Here is a 17,373-nt window from a genome sequence, read left to right as displayed (position 1 = left end):
TAAATATTTTTAATAAATTATAATAATTTATTTAAAAGTAGTTACTCTGTAAGTTTATTTTTAACTCACTTAACTCTATATGCACTGTCCACTAGGAGTAACTAGCTCAATGTGTCACATAACACTTTCCTATCCATAAAATTTCTTGAAGATGAGTCACTTATATAACAGTGACATATGTCACTTTCTTATATAGTGATGCTTCACAGGAAGTCAGTCTAATCAAAATAGTTACATAAAATTAATTGTGCAAATTCATTTAAATTATGAAAAATATTTATTTATTCCCTAAACATTAATTATTTTTATTTTTATTTTAAAAGAAGAAAATTATTTATTGAAATATTAACTCAGTATCTTAAAAAAAGAAAAAATTTATTTTGAAAATTATTTTAACTTGACGGGTTCGGTTTCCATTCCTACATATCCTTGTGTGCAATGGAGAACTCAAAGCCACATAGTTTTATCTAAAAGTTATAAAATTCGTTGATTAAAATTAAATTTAGTAAAAGAAAATTTATTTTAAAATTAAAATTATTTTCATAAAGTAATAATGTTTAGGATACAAGATAACACAGTTATACATGTACCATACAAGAAACAATACAAAAAGTGAAGGAAGATCACACAACTATATTGCAAATCATTAAAAATATTTTGTTCTTAAATGAAGTATTCAAATTTAAATTTTGGTTATGATTAATGTTGAAAGAAAATTTAGAATAATGTAAGCTATACATAAATCTCTTATAATTTATTGGACAATTGAAGGTAATATAAATTATACATCGATATTGCAAAAATTTATATAATAAAATAAAAAAATAATTAGTTATTTAATTTATCATAATTAGAAATATGATTTAAGAAAACATAAAATATGAGATGAATTCTATTTAATGAAAGGAATATATATATTTGAATTGATAAAAAAAATGAAAAAAATTATTTAATAAGAGATTAAAACCTCGTTTGACAAATTTATATTATATAGGTACACATAAACTTTATTAATTTATAACACACGATGGTAGAAAAGTTACACGTTAATGTTATAAATCGATGTAACTATATTATTTATTATTAATGATATAAGAAGAAGTATTCATTTATATAAAATTAAATTACATCAATATTCTATAAATATATAATAAATAAAATAAAAGATAACAATCCTAAATTAAAAGAGAAATAATTAATATAATAATTAAACTCTAAATAATAAAATAACATGAAAATATTATGAAAAGAATTTATTATCACATTAAATTTTACAATTAAAAGAATTCAAGTATGGTAAAATAATAAAAAGAAATTGCATTGTGTTGCATTGTATTGCATTTAATCTAATTTAAATAATTTTTTATTATTATTTTAATTATTATTACCTAAAATCAATAAAATGCAATTAAAAGAAGTTAAATCAAAATAAATAAATAAAAATATAAAATTAAATATTTTATTAAAGATAATAAAAAATAAATAAAATATAAAAAAAATAGTATAACTAAACTAACTTTATTTTTCAAACAATAAATAAGGAAAGTTATTGAATGAAATAATAAAAAAAGAAACCACAGAAATATAATGAATGTGTTGAATCAGAGATGTGATTAATGTATTGAATTGAACCAACATAAAGAAAGAAAGAAAGAAATTCCTTCGATAAGCTAACAAAAAAAAAAGTGATTTGACTGGATATAGCTCATGTAGGCAATCTATGCTAGTGTTCAATTCTTTCAAATCATTATTTCATCAAAAGAAATGTAATATTATTAAAAAAATAATAAAGCTAAAAAAACTGTCGAGAATCACTTCATTTAACCTTATTTTGCAATATTATTTTAATTGAATGCAAGTTTCTTATAGTATCATTCTCGAAAATTCTCCTTTCTTATGTTCATTGTTTATTTTGCAACTCTTTTATAGTTCTTTTATTCATCTCTATAGAGATACTTCAAAAAAGATAAAGATAAAAAAAAAATACTTAAAATAGTTATGTATTTTATTTTTAAATTTTTTTTCTTTTTTTTGTTTGGTTACACCCTCTTTCGATCACCACAACTTTTTCCTTTCATATATTTTTCTTGAAAGCTAGTTGCCTCTATAAAAAATTTTCTCTTCCTCTCCAAAAAAATGGTTGTCGTCTCTTTTTCCCCTATTGAAAGCTCTTTCTCTTTTTTTAAAAAAGATTTTGCCGCTCTTTAAATTTTTTTTCTCATTTCTAAAAAGCTCCTCTCTCAAATATCTTATTTGTGTATTTATATGGGTCGTTTAGGGTTTTCTTGCAAAGAGCCAAAATTTTTGAGTATTTCCATTTTTATACTTAAAATTGGTTTCTGATATTGAGATATGAGCCTGTTTAGTATAGACTTCAGTTTATGGAAACAAATCCTTTTCAAAAATTTCACTTTTTTTGTAAAATAGTTTTATTATTATTTTTTTATATATTTTAAAAAATGGAGGCAAAAAATTGGTTTTCACAATAGATTCGTGGAGCCTATACTTGTTCTTTCTTTTTCTAATTCTCTTTTTTATATGAAATAACAATGAGAAACCTAAATCTGACTTAGGATTTAAAAATATGTCATTTTTCATCTTAATCCTAAAATTTTGTTCCAAATTAACCCAAATCATATCTCTTGTTATACAACGTCTTTTTTAGTGATTCTTGAGCCAAAATTGCATTTTAAAACGTGATCTTTCACCTCGTTTTGGAAACACTACAATCCAAAATTTGTAGCATAAGATACAATTCATTGCTATTCTGCCTGCAGTTGCATAATTCTTTTATTGTTCTTGTTTGTTTTCTTTGCTCAAGTTAATTCTGTCCTTACAATTTCTAAGGTTCAAGGTATATATTAGAAACCCTAATTTCTTTTTTTAATTTAAGTGTTCCTAATCCTAGTTAGGTCCTTTCTATAAAGGGGTTTAAGAAACCTCATCATATAGACATTACGTAATATGATAGGATAACATAAAGGCAGTTGTAACACCTTAAATTTAATTTTCTAATAAATAAGAAATTTCACAAATTTTCAAAATAATAAAATTTCTATTTTAATTCAAGTTTGATCAATCATTTCAAATAAAGGAAGGGCTTACAAATTATATCAACAATTGTTACAGGACTTATTCTAATACAACAGTTTTTCAAAATAATATTCTAAGTCCTATAGCAGTTCCATCCATCCCTTCACTGAGCCCGGTGCTGATCGTCTTGATTACCTGAAAAATAAATGTAAGGGTGAGTACTCTACACTAGCCAAAACACACAATCAACATAAAGTCCCACCTCCAGAACCTTCCCAATACATTCAACAAATACAATCACAGGCAGCAATTCACATCCATAAGTACAAAACACAAATCCATGCATATGCATACCAGCACTCACAGATACCACGTGGGTAGTCACGGGTCGTTCAGCAAAGATAGTGGTCAGAGGTCTAGTCAGGAAGAGAGTGTGTGGCCTGTGATGCACCGTTCCACAGTCGGTGTCACCACCACTCTCTCCTTCCCAAGGTATTCCTACCGTCCTCATCTTCCACACTCCAGTGTATCACTGAACCATTCACAGCACATCACAACGGCGCTAATACGCCTAGTCACACATTTCAATATATGGCATATAGCCCACATTTAATAGTACACGGCACTGGGCTCATATTTGTTCAACTATACGGCATTAGGTCCACATTTCATTTTCACAACACATAGCCCACAATTCATTCATGCCACACAGCCCCTAGCCTATTTCCATTCATATTACACGGCCCTTGAGCCCACATTTTCACAATATTCATTCAGATATACACACATGTATAAACGGCACAAGTGCCTACATCACATATCTCAGCAATTTCCTACCCTCTACTCAGCCACATCATAATATCACATAAAATATCAGCAAATCACACATAAAGGAGTAGGGTAGAGTCGCTCCTTACCTTGGATTGAAGACCCACGTCTGAACTCAACTACGAAAATACTCCCCACACGACTTTCGGCCTAAACACATGGAAGAATTCCATGAGAACCCCGAAAATCACCAAGAACAGAGAAAGGAAAGGAAAACGAAAACCCTAACCGTTTAAAACTCACCTCTAAGTGTTCCCCACACAAATCTGAGCTCCAATCTCGCTCTCGAACGACTTTGGAGGCAATTAATCGATGGAATAGGGCTTTGGGCATGAGAGGATCGAAGGGAGGGGGAGAAATAACTCTCCCCGAACCCTAACCCCCTTTAAATCCTTTTCTGGTCGCGACACTCTCGCTACAGCGAGATATTCTCGCTGCAGCGACACGCCCTTACGCTGCAGCGAAAATATCAGACGAAACTGCACCCTAGTTTCTGCAGAGTCTCGCTACAATGAGACTGCACCCAGAAATGCACCCCAAACTGTCGCTCTGTCGCTAGAGCAAAACGTCTCTCGCTATAGCGAGAAAGCGACAGTTCTGGTCCTTTCTCCTAGGGCCCTCTTGCTACAGCAAGAATTATCTTGTTGCAGCGAGAACAACCCAGTAACACGCCCTGCACTTAGGCACTTAGCCCATTTCAGCCCAACCAATTATGCATACACATAAATACACACATCCATGTACTTAATACACATAAACCTCATTATCAAATAAATTAACACACATATGAATATAATAATAATAATAATAATAATAATAATAATACCAAAATTCAGGGTGTTACAACTCTCCCCACCTTTAAGGAATTTTGTCCCCGAAATTCAACTACACACATACAGTTACAAGAACAACCCCGGATACAATTCTCTCATTCTACTCTCCATTTCCCATGTGGCATCTCCCTCATCACTCGAGCTCCATATTACCTTCACCAATGATATCTCTTTACCCCTCAGTTGTTTAACACAGTGATCTGCAATCCTCACCTGGTATATGTCATACGACAAGTCTTCTCTTACTTGAACTGGGTCAAGATTAATCACATAGGAAGGATCTGGCACATATTGCCAAGTTGCGACACATGGAACACCGGATGTAGATTCGAGAGATTCGGAGGCAACGGGATCTGATATGCAGCAGGACCAATTCTACTCAGCACTTCGAACGACCCAATAAACTTAGGAGATAGCTTTCGAGACTTCAGAGCTCTCCCCACTCCAGTTACAGGTGAGACCTTCAGAAATACATGGTCCCCCACTTGGAACTCCAACGGTTTCCTCCTTTTATCATAGTAGATCTTTTGCTTGTCTTGCGCAGCCTTCATTTTCTCTTTGATCATTCTAATTTGCTCATTCTGCCTTTGGATCATATTCGGCGCACACAAAGTCGCCTCTCCGGTTTCATACCAACAAAACAGAGTTCTGCACCTTCGCCCATACAAGGCCTCAAACGGTGTCATTCTAATACTGGCGTGATAACTATTGTTGTACGTGAATTCTACCAGCGGCAAGCACTCTTCCCAAGTTCTCTGCTGCTCGAGCACACAAGCCCTCAACAAGTCCTCCAGGGATTGGATTGTCCGTTTAGTCTGACCGTCAGTCTGTGGGTGATAAGCCGAGCTCAGTCTCAACTTAGTCCCCAACACCCGTTGCAGGCTCTCCCAAAACCTCGAGGTAAACCTCGGATCTCTATCTGACACCACACTAGTTGGTACTCCATGCAACCTGACTATCTTCCGCACATACAACTCCGCAGGTCGCTTCAATTTATACTTCATGTTGATCAGGAGAAAGTATACAACCTTGGTCAACCGATCCACTGTCACTCAGATGGCATCATGGTTATTCCTGGTCTTAGGCAGCCTAGAAACAAAGTCCATGGAAATACTATCCCATTTTCACTCAGGGATCTCCAATGGCTGTAACAACTCAGGTGGACGTTGGTGCTCTACCTTCGCTTTGTGGCAAGTTAAGCATTTAGCCACATATTCAGCCACATCCCTCTTTATTCCATTCCACCAAAAACTCTTCCGAAGATTCTAATACATTTTAGTTGCATCGGGGGTGAAAACTCATCCTGCTCTTATGTGTTTCCTCAAGCACCATCTGTCTCAGCTCATCCACTTGAGGAATACACACTCGGTTCTGGAACTTAATCATCCCGTTTTCATCACAGTGGAAATCCAAATCCTTTCCTTCACTCTTCTATCTCATCATCTCTTGCAGGAAAGCATCTCCTTGCTGAGCATTTCAGACGTACACCAAAAAGTTGTTATGAATCGTCGTGGCTCCAAGATATAAGCTCCCCGATCTTACTTCTATGGCCAAGTTCATGTCTCAAAATTCCTCAATTAACTCCATCTCTTTCACCATCATTGTTGTCATGTGCAATGATTTCCAGCTTAGAGCGTCGGCCACCACATTTGCCTTGCTGGGGTGGTAAGACAATGTGAAGTCATAGTCCTTGAAGAACTCCATCCATCTCCTCTGCCGCGTATTCAGCTCCTTCTGATCAAATAGATACTTCAAACTCTTATGGTCACTGAACACCTCAAACCTCACTACATACAGGTAATGCCTCCATACCTTAAGAGCAAAATACCACTGCGGCTAACTCCAGATCGTGAGTCGGATAGTTGACTTCATGCGGCCGCAACTGTCTCGAGACATAGGCGACCACTCACCCGTCTTGCATTAAAACACAACCAAGTCCTTGCCTGGATGCATCACAATACACATCAAACTTCCGCTCTGGGTTGGGCAGTACTAATATTGGCCCTGAAGTCAGCCTTATCTTCAGCTTTAAGAAACTAGTTTCACACCCCTTGGTCCACTTAAACTGCTTTCCCTTATAAGTCAGCTTCGTTAGGGGCAACGCTATCTTAGAAAATCCCTCCATGAATTTCCTATAATAGCCCACGAATCCAAGGAAACTGTGCACCTCTGTCACATTCGTCGGCCTTGGCCACCCAGCCACCGCTTCCACTTTTGCAGAGTCTACCATGATCCCTTCCTTTGACACTACATGTCCCAGAAATTAGATCTCCGGCAACCAGAACTCGCACTTGGAGAATTTCGCATACAACTGTCTCTCCTTCAGAATTTGTAGAACAACCCTCAAGTGCTCGGCATGCTCTTTCTGAGTCTTTGAATAGATGAGGATGTCGTCAATGAACACTACCACAAACTTATCCAAAAACTTGTGGAAGATTCTGTTCATGTGGTCCATGAACAACGCAGGCGCGTTGGTCACCCCAAACAGCATCACCAAATACTCAAAGTAACCATACCGCGTCCTGAACGCCGTCTTAGGTACATTTGCATCCTTCACTCTAATTTGATGGTACCCCGACCTTAGGTCAATCTTTGAGAACACTGCTGCTCCTCTTAATTGATCCATCAAATCATCGATCCTCGGGAGTGGATACTTGTTCTTAACCGTTACCTTATTCAGCTGCCGGTAATCCATACACATTCTCATGCTTCCATCTTTCTTCTTAACCAAGAGCACTAGTGCTCCCCACGGTGACACACTCAGTCTCACAAACCGTTTCTGTAACAAGTCTTCTACTTGCTTTTTAACTTCCGCCAACTCCACTGGTGACATCCGGTAAGGTGCCACAGAAATCAGACTTGCTCCCAGAATAAGGTCAATAACAAACTCTATCTCCCTCTCGGGCGATAGCTCAGAAACATCTTTGGGAAAAACCTCCAAGAAATCCCTCACCACTAGAATATACTCCGGCTCCACCACACTTTCGGCTTCCATTGAGAACATCACCATGAAAGCCTTGGCGTTTACCGTGTTCTCCCATGCATCTTGGCTCATGAGTCTTGGAACTTCTGCCATCTTCTCACCGAAGATCAAGGTCCTTCCTCTATAATCCAGCAGCACATGGTTGACAGCAAGTCAATCCATTCCCAGAATAACATCCAGTTGAGAAAGAGGCAAATAGATCAAATCCCCCTCAAATTCCCTACCGTGTACCATCATTACACACCCCAGACATACCTATGACATCACAACTGGCTTACCCGTAGGGGTAGTCACCACAACATTACATGGTAATTCAGTCACATACAAGCCCAAACTTTTCATACAGTCCACAGATATAAAGGAGTACGTAGCACCCGAATCAAACAGCACATCAAGCAATCAACCCTTAATAATGCATTTACCTCATATCAGCTCCTCTAACTGTGAAGCCTCTGCCCCACTCATAGCAAAGACTCTATCAGGAATGCTCAGCTTCTGCCCCGTACTTCCAGCCTCTGGGATGCACTTGCACTACTGCTTCTCTTAGCGGCCCAGCACTCATTGGCAACGTGCCCTGACTTCCCACAATTGCTACGAGTTATCCTCGGCTGTGGGCAGTCCTTCACTATGTGTGGCCCTCCACACCTAAAGCACTTGAGCGGCCCTCTGAAAGAACTCGATCCTGAACCATTTCCACTACTCCTCTCTTAGAAAGAATTCCCTCGGGATTGAGAACTATTCGAGCCTGAATACGGTCCCCTTGAGAACCTAGGGGGTTTTCTATCTTACCTCACTGGACCAGCTCCCCTACTGTCCACTGTCTTCCCCCTTGAGTTGGCTTCAAATATTCTGCTCTTGCTCACCAGAGTAGGCAAGTCTGTTAGTTGAAACACACTGACTGCAGCTCTGATGTCTAGCCTCAATCCATGCTCAAATTGAGCACATAGATCTTCCTCTCCATCACCATGCTGATAGTGAGGCCAGTATTTCATCAACTCTTGGAACTTCGCTGCATATTCCCCCACAGTCATACTTCCTTGCTTTAGCTCAAGGAACTCCCTAGCTTTTTGCTTCCTTAGATCTCGGGGAAAGTAGTTCCCTAGAAATATGGTCTTGAATGTTTTCCACTGAACATAGCCATCTTCTTGTGGCAGGGTCTGACTGGCAAACCTCCACCAGTCCTCAGCCTCCCCACACAGCAAGTAGGTGGCATAGGCAACCTTGTTCTCCTCACGACACCCCATAGCATTGAAGATCTTCTCCACATTGGTCACCCACCTTTGGGCTCCTTCGGGATTGAATCCACCCTCAAACTTTGGAGGATCATGCCTAGTGAAGGCAGATAACTCTCTATACTCAGCCAGTTCTCCGCCTTGATTATGCACCATGGCTTCCAGAATCTGAGTCATGCGTTCCATGAGGTCATTGGTGCCTCTAGCACCTCTACCTCTACCTCTACCTCTACCTCTACCAGACATATTCTAAGCTACACAATTTAACAGTCACAATCCAGCACATCAAATCAATAATACATTTATAATTCAGGAAAACAAAACAATTAACACTTATCTTGGACGCTTCAGCCTAATACCCCAGTCCGGTTTGGATGAACTGCTCTGATACCATTATGTTGTAACGCCCCAAATTTTTGGATTATTATTATTATTATTATTATTATATATATATATATATATATATTCATGTGTGTGATTTATTTGATAATGAGGTTTATGTGTATTAAGTACATGGATGTCTGTATTTATATGTATGCATGACTGGTTGGGCTGAAATGGGCTAAGTGCCTAAGTGCAGGGCGTGTTACTGGGTTGTTTTCGCTGCAGCGAGAAGGCCCTAGGAGAAAGGACTAGAACTGTCGCCTTCTTGCTGTAGCGAGAGACGTCTCACTCTAGTGACAGTTTGGGGTGCATTTCTGGGTTCAGTCTCACTATAGCGAGATTCTGCAGAAATCAGGGTGCAGTTTTGTCTGATATTTTCGCTGCAGCGCTGCAGCAAAAATATCTCACTGCAGCGAGAGTGTTGCGACCAAAAAAGGAGTTAAAGGAGGTTAAGGTTCGGGGAGAGTTATTTCTCCCTCTCCCTTCGATCCTCTCATGCCCAAAGCCCTATTCCACCGATTAATTTCCTCCAAAGTCGTTCTGTCACGACCCCTTTTATAAGGAACCGAGAACATTGTTTCTACATCACAAACTTATTTAAAATAAATAAAGTATAGAGAATATAAATATGAAATTCTCTTCTCATTCAAAATAAAACAGAGTTTCTTACAACAAATATCTAATAAAACAACACAATATTACATTTAGTTCATAATATTCAAAATACCCAAAATTATACTACGTAGCTCCCTCTACATGAGGTCTCAAAATATAAGGAAAAAGGACTTTGATGCAATATTACTCGACCCCAGCTTCAATCATTTCTTCACTGGCCCCTCAGCCTGTGAAGTAGATGCAACACCTGCTACATCTGCTCACGTACCACCGTACGATCATCGCAGTACACACGTACACAACGACATAGAAAGAAATGCAAGGGTGAGCTTACTAAACTTAAAATAAAATCATATATATAGAACAAAATATTTCTCACAGCAATAATCCCATGCATTCCAGCCCATCTAATGCACAGCATGAAAACGGTTTCCAACTGGTTTCACAGCCTAAGTAATCCAGAAGGAACCGAGCCGGTCCGGGAGCGACCCATTCCGGTATCTGAATTCAGACAGCACAGCAGCTCAGCATGAACTTACCGTTACACGTCTACCCACCTAAACATGTAACTCGGCTCTATAATGATGTAAAACATATATCTCAGCATGATGCACTCCGCCAAAATTATTTTAACAGCTCAGCTAAGGCAAGTTTAAGATAGATCAGCCAAAATCTCAGCATTTTAAATCAATTAACAACAGTTACAGCTTAGAAAATAGCTTTTATTTAATAGATCTAACAAAATCATATCAAAACATCTTGAAATAGCATATTAAACCGTTCAAAACGTAGTTCATAGGTTAAAGTAAACTCCCCTTACCTCAGAAAGATGATTCACACTAGATCTACCGAATATTATTTGTTTTAATGCAAGATTCACCGAAGATTCAGCTTTAGAACGAAGTTTCTCCTAAGAACACCATGAATTTCTATGAGAAAGAGAAGGAGAAGAGAAACGAACGGTAAATCTAGCTTCAAACTTAAAGAAACTTACTTCAAATCCCTCAGAATAGACGTAGAATCTCAGATCTGGCAAGAAATCTAAGTTTAGGAAGGTTTAGTATAAGCGAAATGGTGGTATTTGGCCTTAGAACCTTTGAGAACCTTGGATAGGGGTGAAGAAATGAAAATTTCGTGTGAAGCCCCTCTTTTTATAGAAATTTTTTGAAATTTACTTTTCACCGCCGGAAACGATGTTCACCGCCTTACTGTTCACGCCGGAAACACTGTTCAGGGCACTATTCACGCTGGAAAATACTGTGCACGCGTATTGTACGCGTATGTGACGTCAGCCATGACGTCACTGATGACGTCAGCAGTCACTGTACATACGCGGTTTGCACTGTTCATACACGGTTTGTACGCGATTTGCACTGTTCATAGGCGGTTTTACTGTTCTTCTGACACTGTTCAAACGATACTGTTCACTTTTTTTTTTTTTTTTTATAAATAATTTCAAACTCCATCTAAATCTATTCCAATACCAAATTAATCCTTCAATTAACATTTAACAAGTATAAAATATTATAGATTACTCAATAATAAATCACAGGCCTGACACGTTCAGGAGCGAGATTAGAGCTCGGATTTTGTTCAGAGGGCAAGTGTACCCATCGAAAAGTAATAAATGGTTCTTAAATTAAGTTCCTGAAATATCGTCCCACAAGGATTATTTTCCAATTACTAAGAATTTCCTAATTCAATTGTTTAAGCTTCAAAGATACGAGATTAATTAAAAACAAAAATTTATAAAATCAATTATAAAACTAAGAGCAAGGAATACAATGCACGTCTTGGTTAAACTTATCGGAAAGGAACCTAGGGCATATGGATTTTCTCATTCAATCCTTTATGTTATTTTTCTATTTAACTCTAAATCCAATTTCCTTGTGATTACCAATCATTCATACGAATACTATCAATACCCAATAGTCATGCAATATTAATATTCTTTTCTCTAAATTAATATCCCTAATGGTCATGCAAGACATCAATTTGAGAAAGCTTAAGGAACCTATGAACTTGTTAATTTAATAACGATTAGAAGAGAAAGATTGGTTTGGTCCACCTAATCCTTTGTCTCGTTTTACCCTATAGATCTATTAATTAACCAAGGTACAGTCGCCTAACGATATAATTAATTAGGATTAAGAGAGAAGTGCAATAGGATAAAATCTAATCACAAAACGGAAATCAAATTTAGATTCAAACATCAAAATCTCATAAATTCATGAACAATAGTTCTCATAGCCCTAGCTATGGACTTAGTTACTCATGCTAAAGAAAAGAATTAAAACAATCATCAACAAAGCCATAATCAAAAGAAATAGCAAACTAGAGTGTGAGATGTGTTCCCGGTCTTCAAGTATGATCGCTTGAAGCTCCAAGTGTCGCCAAGCATGTGCCAAAGATCCCGTGCAAGAGAGAAGATATTAGATGATTTCTAGAGCCAAAGCCAAGATGTAAAAACAGTGTTTTTTCAATGGTGCCCCAGATCTTCCCTTTTATAGGATTTGAAAACCCTAAGCACTTTTCATAAATGGACTTCCCACAGATGAGTACAGTCGTGCAAGGCCTTAAGTACGACTGTGCATGGGCTCGAAGCACCCCGTGCTTATTGAATGGGTCTGGGCATGTTGACTGCTGCGAAGCTCTAATCTTCCATCAATTTGGGCCCAAAATGCACCCCAGAATGCACCCAAAATCCACTTGCATCCTCTTTATACCAAACTGCACAATTAATATATAAATTAGTGTAAAACCCAAATAAAATAAAGATCAAATATGAATATATAGGCTGTAAAAGAGGGCCTAATTACAGACTTATCAACTCCCCTATACTTATCTGTTTGTTTGTCCTCAAGCAAAGTGCTGGTTAAGAGTAACATAATAACTTAAAACATAATACCACATAAGGAACCTGAGATGAGGAGATAAAGAGAGCAACAAGAGTAATATCACTGAGCATAAGCAATCAAAAGGATTCCCAATTAGAATCTTATATTTCCATACTTTTCACTCAAACATCAAACTGATGTACTCTACTTTCCTCTCTCACTAAGGGAAAATAAGATATCACTCAATTCTCCTAAAGAAGATGTACTACCATAGGCTTAATTATAAACTGACTCCCCACTAAATAAATTAAATGCAAGTAAAAATCATGAGGTCTTTTTCAGGTTATAATGTGGCCAAGGGGTTATGATAATTTGAGGTGAGATAAATGAAAGAAAGGGGATATATAAAGGGTTAATAAATTATAAAAATTATAAACATCCCCTAAGTTTACAAATGAAGCTCTTTGAGTAATTTTTATATTTTTGTATATAAATAGTATCTTTACTCCTCTCTCCTTTCAATCATATATAGCCGTTTTTCTTTTTTTTCTTTTTTTTTATTTTCTTTTTCATTCTTTCTTTCTTTTTGCATATGAGAGATATAGATGAGAATTAATCAAAAAATTCAACAACTCAATTGCTCCATTCATAAACTCAAGATCATCAAAATATTTTATAAATTTAATGCAAGGGACCAAGAAAATCAATAAAGCTCAAAGTGGACAACTAGTTGTATCTTAAACATGCTGAAGGCCAAGAATAAAAATCCTATTATGCCTCAATCATATTAAAAACACGTAATTAAAAAGAGAAGTCTTAAGTCGGTTCCAAGTCAAGTTCTAGAGCACAAAACCTAAGGAGATAATCACACAAAACAATGAGGAAAGGGGTACAATTAATTAAATTAAGATAGAAATCCCCTTTAAGGCTCAAAACTCATATCTATGGGTTAAAATTTAATGTAGAGCATAAAAGTAAAGAACCTAACTAAAATATTAGTTTCTAAATAAAAGTATAACGCCAATAATAATCACTCAACATGCTCTTCTATCTGGAAAAAATTGGGTTCCATGAGGGAAAAAGTTTTAAATTATTATAAAAAATAGTATAGACACTTTACTCAGTAATATGCAAATAACAATCATATAATTAGGAACTACTCCCCCATACTTAAAGCGAAATATTGTCCTCAATGTTTGAAAGCAATTAACTTAAAAGCATGCAAAGAGGGCAATTGAATAAAAAAGAAAGAGGTTCCCTGATAATTCTTGGCGCGACAGCTTCGGGTGAGGGAGCACGACCATACTGAAATCTTGAGCATGCTCATGCTTATGATGTAAAGCTTTCTCTCACAACTGCGAGTCAATGCATGGCCGTGTATGTGATGAGCACGGGCGTGCTTCCAAATCAGAGCTCAAAAGTGTGGGAACAATCAACTCCGTTCTTGCAATCTTTCAATATACTTATTCTTTATTCTAAAAATAAAATATAAATAGAAAAAATAAAATATAAATAGAAAAAATTAAAATAAACAAAAAAAAATAAAATTTAAATAAAATAAAAGATACAGGTTGCCTCCTGGGAGCGCTTGTTTAACGTCACGAGCCTGATGTTCCTGTTAAATCATGATGGGAAAAATGTAAGAGTCTCAAAGGTGACTCCCTTGATATGCAATTGTCTCCCCAACAACTTTGCCTCCCCAACACCTATTACATCAGAAAATTTATTCATAAGATAGGGATTAGAATAAAGAGAAGAAAATTTAAGCTTCGAATTAGGAGGCTTATTAATGGATGGTTTAAGCTTTTGTCTTTTCTTCTTCTTATATTGCTTCCTCCTTGGCCTTTTTCTTGTGGTTCCATGCTTCACATAAATTAGAGGAGGAGAAGCAATATCTATAGTACTCACAAAGTGATAGGACTCTTCGCTATAAGGGTACTTGAAAGAATTGAAAACTTGAAATACAACTTCCTCTTTATCTAGCCTCAGTGTGAGCTTCCCTTGCTGAACATCTATTATCGTTCTTCCTGTGGCTAGGAAAGGCCTCCCTAGTATGATGGGTACTTTGTCATCCTCTTCCATGTCAAGGATAATGAAATCTGCAGGAAACATAAACTTATCTACCTTGACTAGGACATCCTCCACTATGCCCTTAGGATACGTTATTAAACGATCAGTAAGCTGCAGAGAGATTGAAGTTGGCTTGGGTTCTTGCATACCCAACCTTTTAAACACAGAAAATAGCATTAGATTGATGCTAGCACCTAAATCACAGAGCGCTTTATCAAAATAAGAATTGCCTATAGTGCAAGGAATTATAAAACTCCCTAGATCCTTAAGCTTAAGCGGCAGCTTCCTTAGTAAAATTGCTGAGCACTCCTCATTCAATCTGACTGTCTCGAATTCTTCCAATTTCTTTTTGCTGCTTAGCATCTCCTTGAGAAATTTAGCATATTTCGGCATCTGTGATATGGGTTCAACAAAAGGAATATTGATGTGGAGCTTTCTGAGGATCCCAAGGAACTTATTAAACTGAGGGTCTCTCTGGCTACTCATCAATCGTTGTGGAAATGGAACTTTCAGTTTTGTTACCACTGATGCATCTTCCCTTGTCTCATTTTTCACATATGGGTGGTAAGCACGACCTTTCTCATCATCCAGCACGGGCGTGCCTTCGTTGAGCACGACCTTGCTTCCGTCTAGCACAATTGTGCCTTCGTTGTCTGCAAGGGCATGCTGTTCTAAGCACGACCATTTTGTTTCAGGCAGCATAGGCGTGCAAGGTGATGCAAGGGCGTGCTCCTCCTTCAGCACAGGCATGCATGACTTATGTGTTTTCGTCCCATTCAAATTTTTCCCACTTCTTAGAGTAATGGCATTGCATTGCTTCCTTGGATTAGGCTCAGGTTGAGATGGTAGTGTTCCCATCACTCTTTGACTCAGAAGATTCGTAATTTGCTCTAATTGTGCACTCATCTTGGAGTAGCTGGCTTGTATTTTAAATTTAACCTCTGCGAACCTCTTATCAGTTCTCTCAATATGTTGGTCTAACTTGGATTCAAGATCTATCATTCTCTTATTAGAATAATGCACATATTACATCATCTGTTCTTGAAAGTTGGACTGAGATCTAGGAGTTTTTTTGCTTTCAGGTCTTGCTCCCTGACTTTGCACATGAGGAGGGCGATAAACACTTGAATTTTGACTTTCAAAGCCATTCCCCCAAGAGTTAGGAGGATTACTCCTCCACCCCAAACTATGATTGCCCATGAAGTTTGCCTCTTTTTGCTTAAATTCTGGGCTTGTAGAGCTCTTACAAGTTAGTCTTGAGCCTTCATTAAAGATTCTAGTTACTTTGCAAGGACTGCCATTTGGTTCATTAGTGGGCTGCTGCTCTCTGCTTGGTAGACCAGAGCGGTCTCTTTCATCTTGATGTCGTAAGAGTCAGCGGTGTGCCACTGAAAGCTAGAAGATGTCATCTCATCTATCAGCTTGTATGCATCATTTGGATCTTTTCTTATCAGGGACCTCCTGCTACGGCATCAATTGTAGCCCTGGTAGTGATTGATAAGCCACTGTAAAAAATTTGTACCTGTCTCCACGTCAGAAAATCATGATGAGGACATCTCCTCAAAAGCTCTCCAAATCGCTCCTATGTTTCGAATAAGGATTCTGATTCATATTGTTGGAAGCAACATATCTCCGTCATAAGCTTAGAGGACCTTGATGGGGGAAAGTACTCTCCCAATAATTGCTGAGTGAGATCCTCCCAAGTTCTGATGGAATTGGCTGGGAGTGAGGAAAACCATGCATTCACTCTTTCGGACACTGAGAATGGGAACAAGTGGAGTCGAATAACATCATTGGAGACTCAATTGTATTTTATGGTATCTGTCAATCAGAGGAACTTTGTTAGATGTAAATTGGGGTCTTCATTAGGCATGCCTCAAAACTATATGGAGTTCTGGACCATGGTTATGAGTGCTGGTTTCAATTCAAAATTGTTTGCCTCCACATTAGGAGCTGTGATGCTTCCAGGGGTGCCTTTAGCAGTCGGTATCATATAATCTTGAATCAATCTCCTTCCCTCTGTCATTCTTTGCTCTCTCACTTCTTTTCTTTGTCTATGCGTTGTTCTATCAATCTCCGGATCAATAAACAAGTTGTAGAGCACTTAGAACGAGTGAGTATACATTAAAAGAAATTGTGAAATAAAAAAAATTAAAATAAAATAAAAAGAAAAATTATAAAATATAAAAGAAAAATTTAACACTAAACAAAACAAAATAAAATAAAACATAAATTGCTTAAATCAATTAAATTTGAGATTTTCTTAATATTGAAAAAATAATCCTCGGCAACGGTGCTAGACACTTGTTCGGAGGGCAAGTGTACTCATCAAAAACTAATAAAGGATTCTTAAATTAAGTTCCCGAAATATCATCCCACAAGGATTGTTTTCCAATTACTAAGAATTTCCTAATTCAATTGTTTAAGCTTCAAAGATACGAGATTAATTAAAAACAAAAATTTATAAAATCAATTATAAAACTAAGAGCAAGGAATACAATGCACGTCTTGGTTAAACTTATCGGAGAGGAACTTAGGGCATATGGGTTTTCTCATTC

At 37.1% G+C, this 17,373-nt stretch overlaps 1 protein-coding gene and 1 non-coding gene across 2 annotated transcripts; one reads left to right on the top strand and one right to left on the bottom strand.

The window, feature by feature from the left end:
- Nucleotides 1-14,393: 14,393 nt before the first annotated feature.
- On the bottom strand, nt 14,394-15,721 carry LOC113862192. Its single transcript, XM_027495308.1, has 2 exons — nt 14,730-15,721; nt 14,394-14,451 (listed from the first exon to the last, which is right to left on the bottom strand). Exons 1-2 carry the CDS (start codon nt 15,719-15,721, stop codon nt 14,394-14,396), a joined length of 1,050 nt encoding a protein of 349 aa, XP_027351109.1.
- A 632-nt stretch (nt 15,722-16,353) lies between these two features.
- On the top strand, nt 16,354-16,460 carry LOC113864014. Its single transcript, XR_003504623.1, has one exon. It is a non-coding gene; the product is annotated as a small nucleolar RNA R71 (small nucleolar RNA).
- Nucleotides 16,461-17,373: the final 913 nt, after the last annotated feature.

The sequence above is a fragment of the Abrus precatorius genome, unplaced genomic scaffold (assembly GCF_003935025.1).
Source record: "Abrus precatorius isolate BTA unplaced genomic scaffold, Abrus_2018 Scaffold3, whole genome shotgun sequence".
Taxonomy (NCBI): Eukaryota; Viridiplantae; Streptophyta; class Magnoliopsida; order Fabales; family Fabaceae; genus Abrus; species Abrus precatorius.
Note: the sequence above shows the minus strand (reverse complement) of the source record. Positions and strands in the feature narration are given on the sequence as shown.